The sequence below is a fragment of the Podarcis gaigeae genome (assembly GCF_964106915.1).
Source record: "Podarcis gaigeae genome assembly, chromosome: 5".
NCBI classification, from domain to species: domain Eukaryota; kingdom Metazoa; phylum Chordata; class Lepidosauria; order Squamata; family Lacertidae; genus Podarcis; species Podarcis gaigeae.
Window position 1 is genome coordinate 46,852,781 of NC_139681.1, and position 13,649 is coordinate 46,866,429.

Consider the following 13,649-nt stretch of genomic DNA (forward strand, 5'->3'; position numbering starts at 1 on the left):
AAACACTCTTTCTCGTATGTACATTGCAATCTGGGTGCCATCGTTCCATTGATTTAAGTCAAGTTCAGAGTGCTGAACATTTTGCATTATCTAAGTCACGGTGGCAGAACATGCACGTGTATAGAATCAATATGAAAGGCCTTGATATATACATTTACAGAAAGGGGTTGTGTAGTCGCTTACAGCTTGAATGGATTAGTCTTGGTGCAGAAGATGAAGTGCTCCCTTCCCTCCAGTCATACTCCTAAGACCTAGTGTTCTCTCATTCTCTCTGTCTCTTAGCCTGCAACTCCTTCCTTCCTTCTAATTATTCATTCCCCAGGATTCCTCACCACAGATATCCTCTCCAAGCTTCATTATTCCAGCGCACACAAAAGAGCCTCAACCTTCACATTCTGCAACTACATCCCAGACATGTTGGCCTATAGATGAACTTCCTCTTACATTTTCACATTTTGCAGGGATAATATACAGCATCCACTGCATCACTGTATGTCACTGAGTCAGAGAAATAGGAAATGGTAGTTGAGAAGGGTTTTTGTGTAGGGGCCTGTCAAGTGTTAGGAAAAGAAATGGAAATCATCTGCAGGGCTCTGCAGAGACATTAAGAACTGGCAAATCCTACTGCTTTACTAATTTGCAATATCAATGTACATGACTAATGAAATGTACCACTGAGCACATTTTTCCAACCAGTTCTACTTTTCAGCTGAGACACTGCTATCCTGGTTTTGATTAAGAAAAGATTTAGTTTTGATTTAGAAGAGAATTTTGCGCTGGGGTGGCAATAAGTCTGGCATATAAAGTTGTTCTCCGCTACTAGAAAGCCAATGGAAGCTATAGATGGCTACTAAATGGAGCTGGGATGAGGCTGTTAAACCACCAGTAGCTGAAGCCAACAAGCATCTGTCTAGTTTTCAGGCAAGTAACACTGGCTGTTCAATCAGTGTGGATGACATGGTGAGTCAGCAATGATGATTCAGCCATGCAAAGAAAGGAGAATCTACTACCCAATCCACTGCAGACTGGTCTGGAGCTTTAGAGTTAATACCAGCACTATTACAGGGAACAATCAATACAGTTTCAAATATGTTGACTAGTATTTTCCACTTCAAGCAAGCAATGGAATACTTGCAATACGTCAGATTAAACACTTAGGCATGCAGTCGGCCAATAAATATATGGAGTGATATCAAGTCATGTTGTAATCAACAGTCTTAAGTTACTTGTTCATCTATTTTATTGGGTCAACCATGAGTATCACTAACACAGAATACAGTAGTACCATGTGTTAAGTACCGTCCACCTTACGAATGCTTTGGGTTACGCGCTCCGCTAACCCAGAAGTAGATGCCCCTTGTTGCAAACTTTTCCCCGTGATGCGAGCGGAAGTTGTGCTCTAGCGGCCTGGCGGCAGCGGGAGGCACCATAAGTGAAAGCGCGCCTCATGTTACGAGCAGTTTCTGGTTATGAACGGACCTTGGAACGGATTAAGTACGTAACACAAGGTACCACTGTATCACCCAGGGCTTATTTAGCCATCTAAAACCTCAGCCATCTAAAAGTTAACTGGCCTAGAGTAGCTGCAAATGTAGGCTCAGAAAGAAAATTCAAAAGTGGTCTCTTTCTGAACGTGTGCATTCAACCTCCTTATGGTTTTAGCTTAACACATCTGAACATCATGCAACCTAACAACAACTTGTGCTTCACTCTAGATTTCTCCCCAAGACTGGTAGATTCATTTATCCCTTTGCCTTCCTCATCTGAGGCATGATCAGATGCTGTGTACAATGAAGTAGGCAGGCTCTTGCCTATGTAAACTTTGTGCTGAAATAAATGTCAGGTACCACAGGACTCTTAATTGTGCTTCCAGAAACATTTACAGGGCTACCCTTCTGGAATCCACCATTTGCACATGTCAAAGACATGCAAATCATAAACGACACATTGCTTCACCTACAATAATTAATATGCTACAGTCCTCTCTGACACACTACAGACATTTGGGACAACTCCGAGGATAACAATGGATCAGGTCAAGGACCCATCTCATCCAACAGCCAGGTCTCACAGTAAGAAACTATCAGCCCCAGACAACATGGACAATGGTCAGGGATGAAGAGAGCACCAGATTGGGTAAAGCTAAGCTTTACCAAAGTTACTTACAAGTAACTCAGAGTAACAATGAACTCCAGGTTTTGCCAAAACACCTAGTGAAAGACCATCTACTGCCCACTAGGTGGCAATATAGGTTGCTCTCTAAGCATTTCCTGTTACTTCCTTTATTCTCTCCATCTTTCTTTCAAAATATATGCACAGATCCCGTTGTGCTCTTACCACTGGAATAATTCAAACCATGGGATAAACCCAGGTTCCTCAGAGAGGGCACAGAAAGATTAAAAGCCAAGTCATATGATAGACTAAAGGTAAAGGTAAAGGTACCCCTGCCTGTACGGGCCAGTCGTGTCTGACTCTAGGGTTGTGCGCCCATCTCACTTAAGAGGCCGGGGGCCAGCACTGTCCGCAGACACTTCCGGGTCACGTGGCCAACGTGACAAGCTGCATTTGGCGAGCCAGCGCAGCACACGGAAACGCCGTTTACCTTCCCGCTAGTAAGCGGTACCTATTTATCTACTTGCACCCGGGGCTGCTTTCGAACTGCTAGGTTGGCAGGCGCTGGGACCGAGCAACGGGAGCGCACCCCGCCGCGGGGATTTGAACCACCGACCTGACGATCGGCAAGTCCTAGGCGCTGAGGTTTTACCCACAGCGCCACCCGCGTCTATGATAGACTAATCCTGACCAAAAAAAGGAAATCCCCAAACTGTTACTGTTTTGATAGATTCTCATAATATGAGCCTTTGTTGGACATGGGTGGCGCTGTGGTCTAAACCACTGAGGCTCTTGGGCTTGCTGATCAGAAGGTTGGCGGTTTGAATCCCCGCGAAGGGGGTGAGCTCCCGTTGCTTGGTCCCAGCTTCTGCCAACCTAGCAGTTTGAAAGCATGCCAAAAAGTGCAAGTGGATAAATAGGTACCGCTCTGCCGGGAAGGTAAACAGCGTTTCCGTGCACTGCTCTGGTTTTGGTGTTCCCTTGTGCCAGAAGCAGCTTTGTCATGCTGCCCACATCACCCGGAAAAACTGTCGGCGGACAAACGCCGGCTCCCTCGACCTGTAAAGCGAGATGAGCGCCGCGACCCCAGAGCTGTCTGCCACTGGACTTAACTGTCAGGGGTCCTTTACCTTTACCTTTTTTAGCTAATAATAATAACACGATTAGGAAGAAAATAGATGCTAAGTGTAACAACTTACGGGGCACTTTTAGGTATGAACCACAGGGTTGGAACTGATTCACCAATTTTAAAAAAAACCTGTCCTATTTGCCATCTCTCCATCAGTGTATTATAGGATCACAAGGAAGGCATGTCCCACCACGTAGAAAGCAGCAAAGCAACATTCTACCCAGACACATCCTCCTAGTGTGTGAAATGTTTGTGTTATGTAGTTGAAATGGAATAATAATCCTGTTACATTAGTCAGCATACTGAGTCACGGACTGTCAGTTTCAAAGGAGAATTAATTAGGTGTTAAAAAGCAGAGGAAGGAAGACAGACAACGAGGGTCTCTGCACCTGTGCAATCATATGTCAATGCAATAAAATCCAATCTGAGTGCAATTGCAAAGCTGCTTTCAGACTGAGAGTTGCCTCTAGCTACAGGATCTGACTTCCAGTTGTTTGGCATGTGATGGGTGAACTGGAGCAGCACAGCCTATTAAGAGTGTATGAACCTACTAGGGACGCAGCATTCAGAAGTCTCTTATACTACAAATTTCCATTTGTTTGCACAGCCACAGTGCACTCTTGGAAAACTGCTGTTCCAGAAGTATGGCACTGGGTGTAAAGGACTGCCGCTGTAAGCTGCGCATTGTTAGAACGAATCTGCAGTGCCTGCAGTTCAGTACATTGCCTTTTGAAGCTTACATTAATATGCATTGACTGAATCATCACATGAATGGCCTTCTAAATCTAGAATGAGCCACAGGCTGAATGCTCATTTAACTACTAAGGTCAATCTATGCATATGCAGCACATTAATTCAATAGCGATATTATGTAAAAAAAATAAAATCACAATCCGTGGTCGGCCTGATCATTAAGCGAGATTCGGGACAGACAAAAGGAAATACTTCTTCACACAATGCATGGTTACAACTATGGAATTCGCTACCACAGGATATAATGATCACCACTGACTTGAATGCTTTGGTAGATGCTGGTGAGCATATGAGAGAGTGGGCTCTTGCACTGATGTCCTGCTTTCTGCTTCTCATAGGCACCTGGGGGGCCACTGTGCAGCAAAATGCTAGACCAGATAGACCTCAGGTCTGGTCCAGCAGGGCTCCTCTCATATTATTAAAATTAATAATAATAATAATAATAATAATAATAATAATAATAATAATAATAATAATAATTTATTATTTATACCCCGCCCATCTGGCTGAGTTTCCTCAGCCACTCTGGGTGGCTTCCAATCAAATGTTAAAAATAAAACAGCATTAAATATTAAAAACTTCCCTAAACAGGGCTGCCTCAATTTGATAAAATCAATCAATTTGATAAAATCAATTTGATAAAATCCATAGCAAAAACAAACAAACTATGTCATGGGCAGTAGTAAACACAAGCTTTACTACACACTTACCGTAGCATTCTTTCTTTCTAAATGCACAAAATTGCAATCTGAGGCAATCCTTCATAGGGCTCACTAAGGACCCACTTTACAAAGGTTCCCATCAATGTGACAAATGTGGTTCTAAAAATTTAAATACAGTCTTTAAATACAGTGAAGAGAGGTGAGTTTGAAAGTTGTACATAAGCCATTTGTATCTGCCAGGATATGTAATGAAATTATATATCTCTATCTATATGCAGTGCATAGAGTTTGGGTCAAGGAGGCATCACGGGGGGGGGGGGGGGGAGACACGACGTCCTTCCAGAAATGAATTTTCATCAGGGAAAACACAAACAACAATACTGTTGGAAATATTTTAATTAAACTAGGAAAACAAGTATTCTTTTTTTAAAAAAAAAATCAGCATGGGTTCAGTAAGGAAATATCACTTGGGCTGTGTGTGTACAAGTGAGCATTTCAAACATGTTAGTCATCTGTCACTCATATAAACAGTTGTATTTCCAGGAAGACTAAAGCTACGGGGGGGGGGGGGAACCACCAATGCAATGTATGGTTTACTTGTGGTTTAACTTTGGGAAAGCCTTGGTTCAAAGTAGTAATATATTTGCAACGTAGGTGGGATCAGATGTTGACCACAGAAATAACATTAACAAAAGGAGCAGCCTGTAGAGAATACAAAGCATACATAGAGAACAGAAGTATCATCTTGAAGATTGCACCAGTTTTGTACCTCAGAACTACATGAAAATTATTTTATTGGCCAATACATTTCCACTGAACATGCAGGTTGTTGGTCAAAAGTCTAATGTTTCCTGTACCAGCACAGAGATAATATAAGCAGTCCACTGCTTGCTATTAACAGATAACATGAAATCCAGCTCATGTTTCTACTTAAGGGTCAATTTCATCAGGTATCACTGTTAAAATAATGTCTTCGTTGCCCCTACGTACTACCAAGCTGAGTGTATTGTCCTTTTTGATAATGTCACTGACATCGTTGGCAGAGAGTATTGGTTGCCCATTGATGCTTATAATCACATCGTTTTCTTTCAGGCCTCCGCTGAAATACAAAGAGGTGGAAAATAATTACTTCAACTGCAAGAAACATATCTGTAACAGCCACCCCCAAGATACCAAACCCACAACTCTTAAGCAAGAATACAACAGATCTTTAGCAAAACAGGTGATGAGAGACAGACAGAGAGATAGAGAGACCTAGAGAGAGAAGCTATTCAAAAGGACAAATGGCAGGAACATGTTCTGAAAAGCTGGGGCCTTTCTAGATCCTTTTTAGAAAGTTTTGCCTTTCTAGTTCCTTTGTGCTACTACACAAAATAGATTTCACATGCTCTCTAGGTGGTGTAGCCTTAGCTCCTCTCCTTACTCTAACCTATGTGCATTCAATGGTGACAAAAAAATCAAAGTTGAGCTTATTCAGGAAGAATAAATCCATATATCAAGCTGGATGGTGCTGTTTGAACAGAGTTGGCAGAAGTCACTGATAGCATTAAGGCAAATGAAGAGGATACAGCATCTTTCTCCCTGTATCATCTTGCCCTTTCTTGTAGACAAATTCTGGCTCTGAGTTATGGAAACATTAACCCAGCTAGCGGGATGAGACATGATTCAACCCCTAAACATAATCAGTTTATAGCAGTCACAAGCTACTGTCTCATGCAGAGAAATCCCTTACACAAGCACTTCTTTCAGAAGTGTTTCCCCCCTCCCCACAGAAGTTCTTGTACGGACTGCCATTTTATGATGCTTAAGGGGGAACACCAAAGTGAAAGTGAGAAAGTTTTATTTCACTCTCTCTTATTGCAGCTCCATGAAAACAAGCATAGTATGCAGGACAAATAAAAACATTTAAATTGCATGCATTAAATTACTGGTGATTTCAAGCTACATGTGCAACAACAAGGCACAGAACACCCCCTTTTAAGAAATGAGCATGGGGGTCACAAGGATTCGAAATATGTGCTTATGGGTCAAGAAGAGGGTACTATCTATCTATCTATCTATCTATCTATCTATCTATCATCTATCTACCTACCTACCTACCTACCATCTACCTACCTACCTACCTACCTACCTACCAACTATCTATCTATCTATCTATCTATCTATCTATCTATCTATCTATCTATCTATCTATCATCTATCTATTTATTATTATTATTATTATTATTATTATTATTATTATTATTATTTCTATACTGCCTTCATCCAAAGAACACAGGGCTGTTTACCATATAAAATCACAAAAATGCACAACATAATAACAAACAAAAATAATAACCTCCCACCCCACCCCCATTTAAAAGGCCATAGATTGTTTAATTAGCCAAAGGTTCCGGAAGAAGAGAAATGTAATGAAGGTGCCAGGCAAGTCTCCCTGGGGAGAGCATTCCACCACTGGAAAAAAGAGCGCTTACTGTATTCCAATGGTGGTGACTGTTGAGGCCAAGCGTGGCCGCAAGAACAGAGGAGGGAAGGAAATCAGCCCTGCATGGTCTCTATTGGCCTCGGCTGGTGTCAGAGGCTGGCGGGATTGCCCGCCAAATTTGAATGGGCCAGAGATGGCCCCAGAGATGTGGGCTGTGCCTTACTGGCAGACCTAGTGAGCACAGCGCCCCAGGAGGCCACCTGTGGGGCATAAAAGCAGGCTGCACTGCCAAAAGGGCTGTGACCAAGGAGATTGGATCAAGAGGATGAGTGTTGAGGACAAGTTTGGATCATTTGCAGGGAAGAGGACCAGGGGAGGCAGAGGAGGAGGCGGAACAGGTGGCGGAGACCATACGGTGTTGCTTTGTCTCTCCCTGCTATGGGACCTGCAAAGAGCTGCCCTCGCCATCTCATCTTCTTTCCAGTTCAGGTGTGGGCTGCGGGAAGCAGGGGAACAGGAAACTCAAAAGGAGCACTGGTCTGCTTTGCGGAGCTCAGTGCTATCAGGAGCCCCGTGAAAATGCTATGCAAATAATAGCTACAAATTATTATTCTTGTTACCCAAGGAACTCCAGCAGCTACAACTTTCACCCCGTTCTAGCAGCGACTGCATGACACAATCACATGATACCGTAGCCGCACCCAAGTACTGACTGCAGCAGTGATAAGGGCAACTGCTGGGTCAGTTCCCAGCTTTGGGACAACTGTGGGCTTGCTTTTGGGATCATGCCATGTGAACTTTTTGCAACAGCTGGGAAAAACAGTCTATTAGTCTCCCTCGCTCCTCTAAATATTGCTCATGTCTCTAACAAATGGTAAAATGGCAAAAATCATCTTCTAGATTTATGGTATTGGGAAACCAACAGATTTCCTGAAATAGCAGGCAGATGTCATCTGAGGGTAAGAACTTTCCTGCCATTAAACAGCATAGTTAAAGGGCTGCTAGGTGTTTATCCTTTAAGTGAATAGGTGCAGGTTTTTGAATAAAAGGGGTTCTTTAACTTACGCCTCAGCTGGTGTATCTGGAATTACTTCAATAATATAGGCTCCAGAAATGACGTCAGGGAAGTCTTTATGGCGCTCCTTCAGTTCTTTAGCTTTGCTAGGAAAAACAAACCCAATCAAGTTAAATAAGAAACATATTTCCAGAAAAGCAAAACAAGACAACACAGAGGCCACTCTTTTACTTTTGACGTAACCTGTACAAATTTCCTAAGTCTAAAGAAAGAAAGAAAAATATGCCACTGCCATTGAGAAACATTATTCTGGACAGAAGTGCACAGGAAATTTTGCCTTACCAATTTGTTCATTTTGCAATTATATTGGTTTTTGAAATCAGTATTGCTTTAGAGCTAGAAATGTCCTAAGCCTTTGAGTTTAAGAAAGCATCTGAAGCTTGCAAGTAGAGAATGTTTTCTCCTTTTTTTGGCAGATTTTGTAAACTCTTTCTATGTCTCTGAATATCAGATTCTAGCTCTTCTGCTAAGTAGCTCTGCTACTTAACAATTGCCAGGGAAAAGATGAAAACCATCTGTCCATTGGCTTTGCAAATTTTAAAAAATGGGCTGCAGTATATGGCAATGGTAATCCAGAAAAATAAACAAGGGTCCAACTATGTCCTCCCCACCCGCAAAATGTAAGTGAACTGAAAATTTAAAATAAATGAAAATCATCCAGTACATGAATGGTGACACATAATGATCCAATAATAAACAATTGTTATGATCAAACATATATGATGTAAAGAGTTTCCAGCTGATCTTTCCCTCAGCAGCGCCTCAGAACTGGCAAAACTCTCATTGAAAAGTAATGGATAAAGGGACAATGCAAACAGGAAATGGTGAAGCAGTAGCAACCATATCATCAGTATACCATTCCTCCTGCCTCAATTGCACCTTTTCTTTGTCTGCTCATCAAAGACATTGTATTTAAGAAAGAGAGAGAGATGGCTTTCAATGGTTTAAAAAAATATGGAAGTCGTATGGGGAAAACAAAGGAGGGTAGCACTTTGAGGAGACGTCGTGTGACTCCCCCATAAAAAGTGTGTCAACCATAGGCTCCGGGTGGGTGGGGAGCCCTGGGTCCTCCAGCCCCCACAACATTCCCTATGATGGGGCTGGGCACCCACACGTTTTTGCGCTGAGGCCGTGCATGCCGTGGGGTCCTACATGTCTGATGTCAGCACCCCCACTTACGTACATGTGCATATGACGTCAGCATGCTACAGGGTGTGCTGATGTTGGACACATGTGCCCCCATGGTGTGCGTCCTGGGGCCAAGCCAGTGGGCCTGGTGTCAACAAAGAGTTGCAATTCCAGGCTAGTATATTCCTTGTCCAGAAACACCCACAGTAATTTTTAAACTTACCTAGGAGTAAGAGACATCATCCGTATTCCAATATATTTCTTCTTAGTTACAGCTTTTCCTGTTTTGAGAAGGAAAATGTAGCATTTATGTTGATTCGCCTTTCCCATCTGAACAGGAGACATTCTACCCCAAGGAAGCAGAATGATGTGGGAGATACCACTTCAGAATATAAGTGGAAAGTAGTATTGTTGAATACTACCTCACATAAACAATATTATAATAAACCAGCACACAAGGGTGAAAGATTTGCTGGTGGGAGAATCTTTTCCTGAAGTTTGAAGTGCTGCGACTTTTGTATACTATGTAGCATGGCTCTTACTTCAGAGCAGATATGTGTAGGATTGAACTAATTCAGTGGAACTTATTCTCATGTAAATGTGTATAGGACTGAAGGTTTACTTTACCAGTACAGTACAGTACCTTTAGCTTGTCGGTCGTGTGACTCAGTGAGGAATTTTTTAATTTTGTCCGATGGTATTGCAAAGGAAATCCCAGCAGTGACTTTCAGAGTATTAATACCAATCACTTCACCATCCTGCAGGAGTGTGAATAATTAAGTAAGCATGAGCGGCCCAAATGAAGACTGCAATTTCTATCACACTTTAATCTGAGCTGCTGACCTTGCGTGTGATCTCTTTGTCACAGCTCCCTGTTCCTAAACTGATCATGAACTGAATGTACCCTGGAAAATTAAATCTGCCCCCCCCCCCCCGCTTTCATTTGGGTGAAAGCATCCTTCACTCTTTTTCTTCCCCACCCGCTTTGAGACTCTTGAGTGTGAAAGGACCAGGGTTTAACATCAAGACAAGCAAGCTCAATGTGACATGCTTCTATGCATACGGCTCCACGTTTGATTCTTGGCATCTTCAAAGTCAGGTAACAGAGCTGGGACATTACTGCCCAAGAGTTGAGACAGCTGTTGCAAGCCAGGACAGACAGTTCTACTCAAGGGAACGACTTGGTTATGAGATCAGGCATCGCCCCAGTCTTTTCTAGCTGCAAAAATATGCTCTGCACAACAGCTTGATACTTTCTCTTAAACTAACCAAAAAACTTTCCTTCAACTGGTTTCAAGATTTATTTTTCCAACAAGACTTACTCAACATGTTTGCTTTAAGGGACTCTGTTGCATTGAAATAATAATAAAAAAGTAGTCCATAATCGTAGCTGGCCTAAATCGAGTTTTATTTTATTTTTTAAAAATCAAAATGGACAGAACCTTACAGGTATTTTGAATGTTTGGTTTTGGAGTAAACAATAGTTCTATTAAAGGATATGACACAGAAAACTTTCTTTTTAACAATAATATTTTTTCCGAATAGCCTTCAATGGAGGAAAATGTGAAGTCACACTAAAAAACCAGAAGACTTCAACGATGGCGTCAAGGCAATCCTCAGAGGACTCTAATCCGTTTATCTGTAAAACTAGCATGTTAGAAAGAACTGGCTGAACTTCTTCATGTGCCACTATTTATGCAAAAGTTTTCACTGCCTCACAGAATGGGGTTTCCAAATCTTGATAATACATTTCATCAGTTTTGTGAAGCCAATCTCTACTATTTCTATTTTGCCAAAACAAAGCAAAGCCAACAGACAGTGTCATATTCATGGCATTAGAATTCAAGTCTTCCATGTTCTTGTACTGCACAAGCTTTTGAGTTGCTCACAGTCCACTGGCTATGCAGACAGTGGCACTGAAATATCACAAACTAATACCAGAAGGATCAGCATCCCTTTGACTCCCTTGGGGGCTTAATTCTGACTTACACAGAATCATATTGCTAACATGCTGGTAGAGAGAACCATGCGGTAAACATAAGAAACTGACACAGGGAGTCTGCATTTCAGCCTCTTATATGTCTAGTTCGGGGCAGGGTGGAAATAAGATTCCAAATAATATTATTATTCACTGAGAAAATACGCAAATATGCTACGTATTACGTTCATTTTGAAATATGCACCCAGTAAATGTTTTGAATACTGAACTCCAAAAGCATCACACCATTTACCAGCACCAACATTAAAGAATGATTAATGAGTCTGATGTTTGTACAGGCATTTGTTAGCCTTCCTCTACCAATGTGGGGGAAAGGGATGGGAGAGAGGCAAGAGAATCAATAGTAAAATCCAAAACACCAGTTAGAAGTACTATTAGAAAGGAACTCTTACCAGGTTTACTAAAGGCCCTCCGGAGTTTCCGTACTGTAAATTTAGAAGAAGAAAAATTGTCTTTAATCTTTCTTTTTCTCCCCCATTTACAACTGTTCTTTACATTTTGAAATAGAGTTGCTGCACAAAACATTCTGGGAGGGAGGGGTTCACATTCATTTATGCACAGCATTCTCTTATGAAGAGGTTACTGTACAAACATGGCTGGAATAAACTTGATATAGTTTCTGGAGCCTAGAATGCCTAAACTTTGCAATGACGGACTAAGGATTAACAGACCTCCTCTGGTATTGTTAGGCTGGGGAAAAGAAAAACCTTTACAATCAAGGCATGACACTTTGAAAGAAAATGCAGACTGCTTTAACTGTAGCACATGCAATCTCATGAGCGGAAGGGCTCAAAAGCATGAAGCCAAGATCTTGGAGAAGGAACAGGGAGTTCAAAGGGGGCTGATATGGAAGCCTTGCCAAAGCACACCATAGACCAAACAAACTACCATAGCAGCCAAAATAAAGTTCTCCTGTGTGGAGGTACTTAAATCAGGGGATTCAGTTTTGCCATTCATCGAATAAAACAAGACATGGAGGTCTTTTACCTAGTATTCTTTTATCTGAAAGACCACTAAATTTCAGTGATAATTTTGATGCTTTCCTTTAAACATGTCCAGAGCTTCTGTTTTTCCCCCCAGTAAAGTTCCTGGTCACCTTTGCCTCTCTTTTAGTCTAAGAACTGCTAGACACTGATTCCTTTATTTGATGGCCTTGCTAACGAAGCTTAGAAAAATATGTCTGTTTTCTTAATTCTGTACACTCCTAGATTACAGGAAGTTAGCACAACTTTCTGAGAATTAGACCGAGAATTCTCCCTGAGAATTACCTGTTCTCTCAAGGCTAGCAGAAGAAGCACTAAAAGTTGATGTCTTATTAGTCCAAAAACTAGCTTGTCTCTTTAAAAAAAGCCAACAAAAGAACAACAACGTGATATTTGGGCAAACTCTTTGATGGCTCTTTAAAGACCTCTGATGAACATTGCCTGCACTTAATAATTCTAAGAGAATACAGCTAAATATAATAAAAAAATGTCTCTTTAAAGAGCAACCAGAAAGATCACTGCAAATTGCTTCCTTTGCATGTTCCAAGAAACAATTTTGGCCAATCCTAATGCATCAACTTTATAGGGATGAATGACAAGGCAGCAACAGAATCTGAATGTATTTTGAGATGAGAACCATGAATGCAAGAGAATGGCTTTGTGGAAAGTGACTTACATTGATAATTGCATCCGTTTGGATGTAGTCCATATCAGAGTTTCTAAGTCCCAGTTCTTTGCCTCCACGCTGGGTAGTGCTAACAATTCCAGTAGTCACAGTATTTTGAAGAGAAAATGGACTTCCAATTGCAACCACAAATTCACCAGGCCGTAACTCTCCTGAACGTCCAAGCAAAAGGACTGGCAACTTCCCCTAAGAATAGAGAGGGTCAAAGTAATCATTAGTCAATAGCAACTCAAGCAACTTAAATAGTAACTTGAACAATGAATCAAGATATAAGCACAGCTAGCTTTCCTCTTGTATCAGGTAAATGTAATGGCAACTTTAAACAATTAAACAATTAAATAATATTAATGACACTTCTAGCATAGTATTTTAATTTTGCATTGTATACTGTTTGTCAGGTAGAAGCACAAGAGAAGACAAATAAAGGGAAGGAGAATAGAAAAGTCCAGGTAAATTCTGGAGTGATGGCAAACTCTAGTGTCTGATTAATGAACTGTTTAAGGGGAAGCAAATGCAAAAGGCTCAGTTGCTGGTTCAGCAGTAGCCAAGTACAACCACTGGCTCAGGATATGTTGCTGTATCAGTAGAAATGCTAAAGCGATGGCACTTCTCCCTCTTGGAGCCCTGATCATTGCCAAGGGCCCCATCTCTCAGAAAGTCCTTTCCACTGTTGTGCCCATTGATGTGGCTAAAAAAAA

At 41.5% G+C, this 13,649-nt stretch overlaps 1 protein-coding gene across 1 annotated transcript in view; it reads right to left on the reverse strand.

The window, feature by feature from the left end:
- Positions 1-5,034: 5,034 nt before the first annotated feature.
- Positions 5,035-13,649, reverse strand: part of HTRA1 (HtrA serine peptidase 1) — a 43,773-nt gene continuing 35,158 nt past the window's right edge. Inside the window, exons 4-9 of the mRNA XM_083740111.1 lie at positions 12,943-13,137; positions 11,676-11,708; positions 9,928-10,042; positions 9,508-9,565; positions 8,147-8,242; positions 5,035-5,755 (exon numbers count right to left, since the gene is read on the reverse strand). Of these exons, the coding sequence (XP_083596237.1) occupies positions 5,587-5,755; positions 8,147-8,242; positions 9,508-9,565; positions 9,928-10,042; positions 11,676-11,708; positions 12,943-13,137 (666 nt within the window). The 3' untranslated portion in view covers positions 5,035-5,586. The remainder of the gene's footprint in view (positions 5,756-8,146; positions 8,243-9,507; positions 9,566-9,927; positions 10,043-11,675; positions 11,709-12,942; positions 13,138-13,649) is intronic.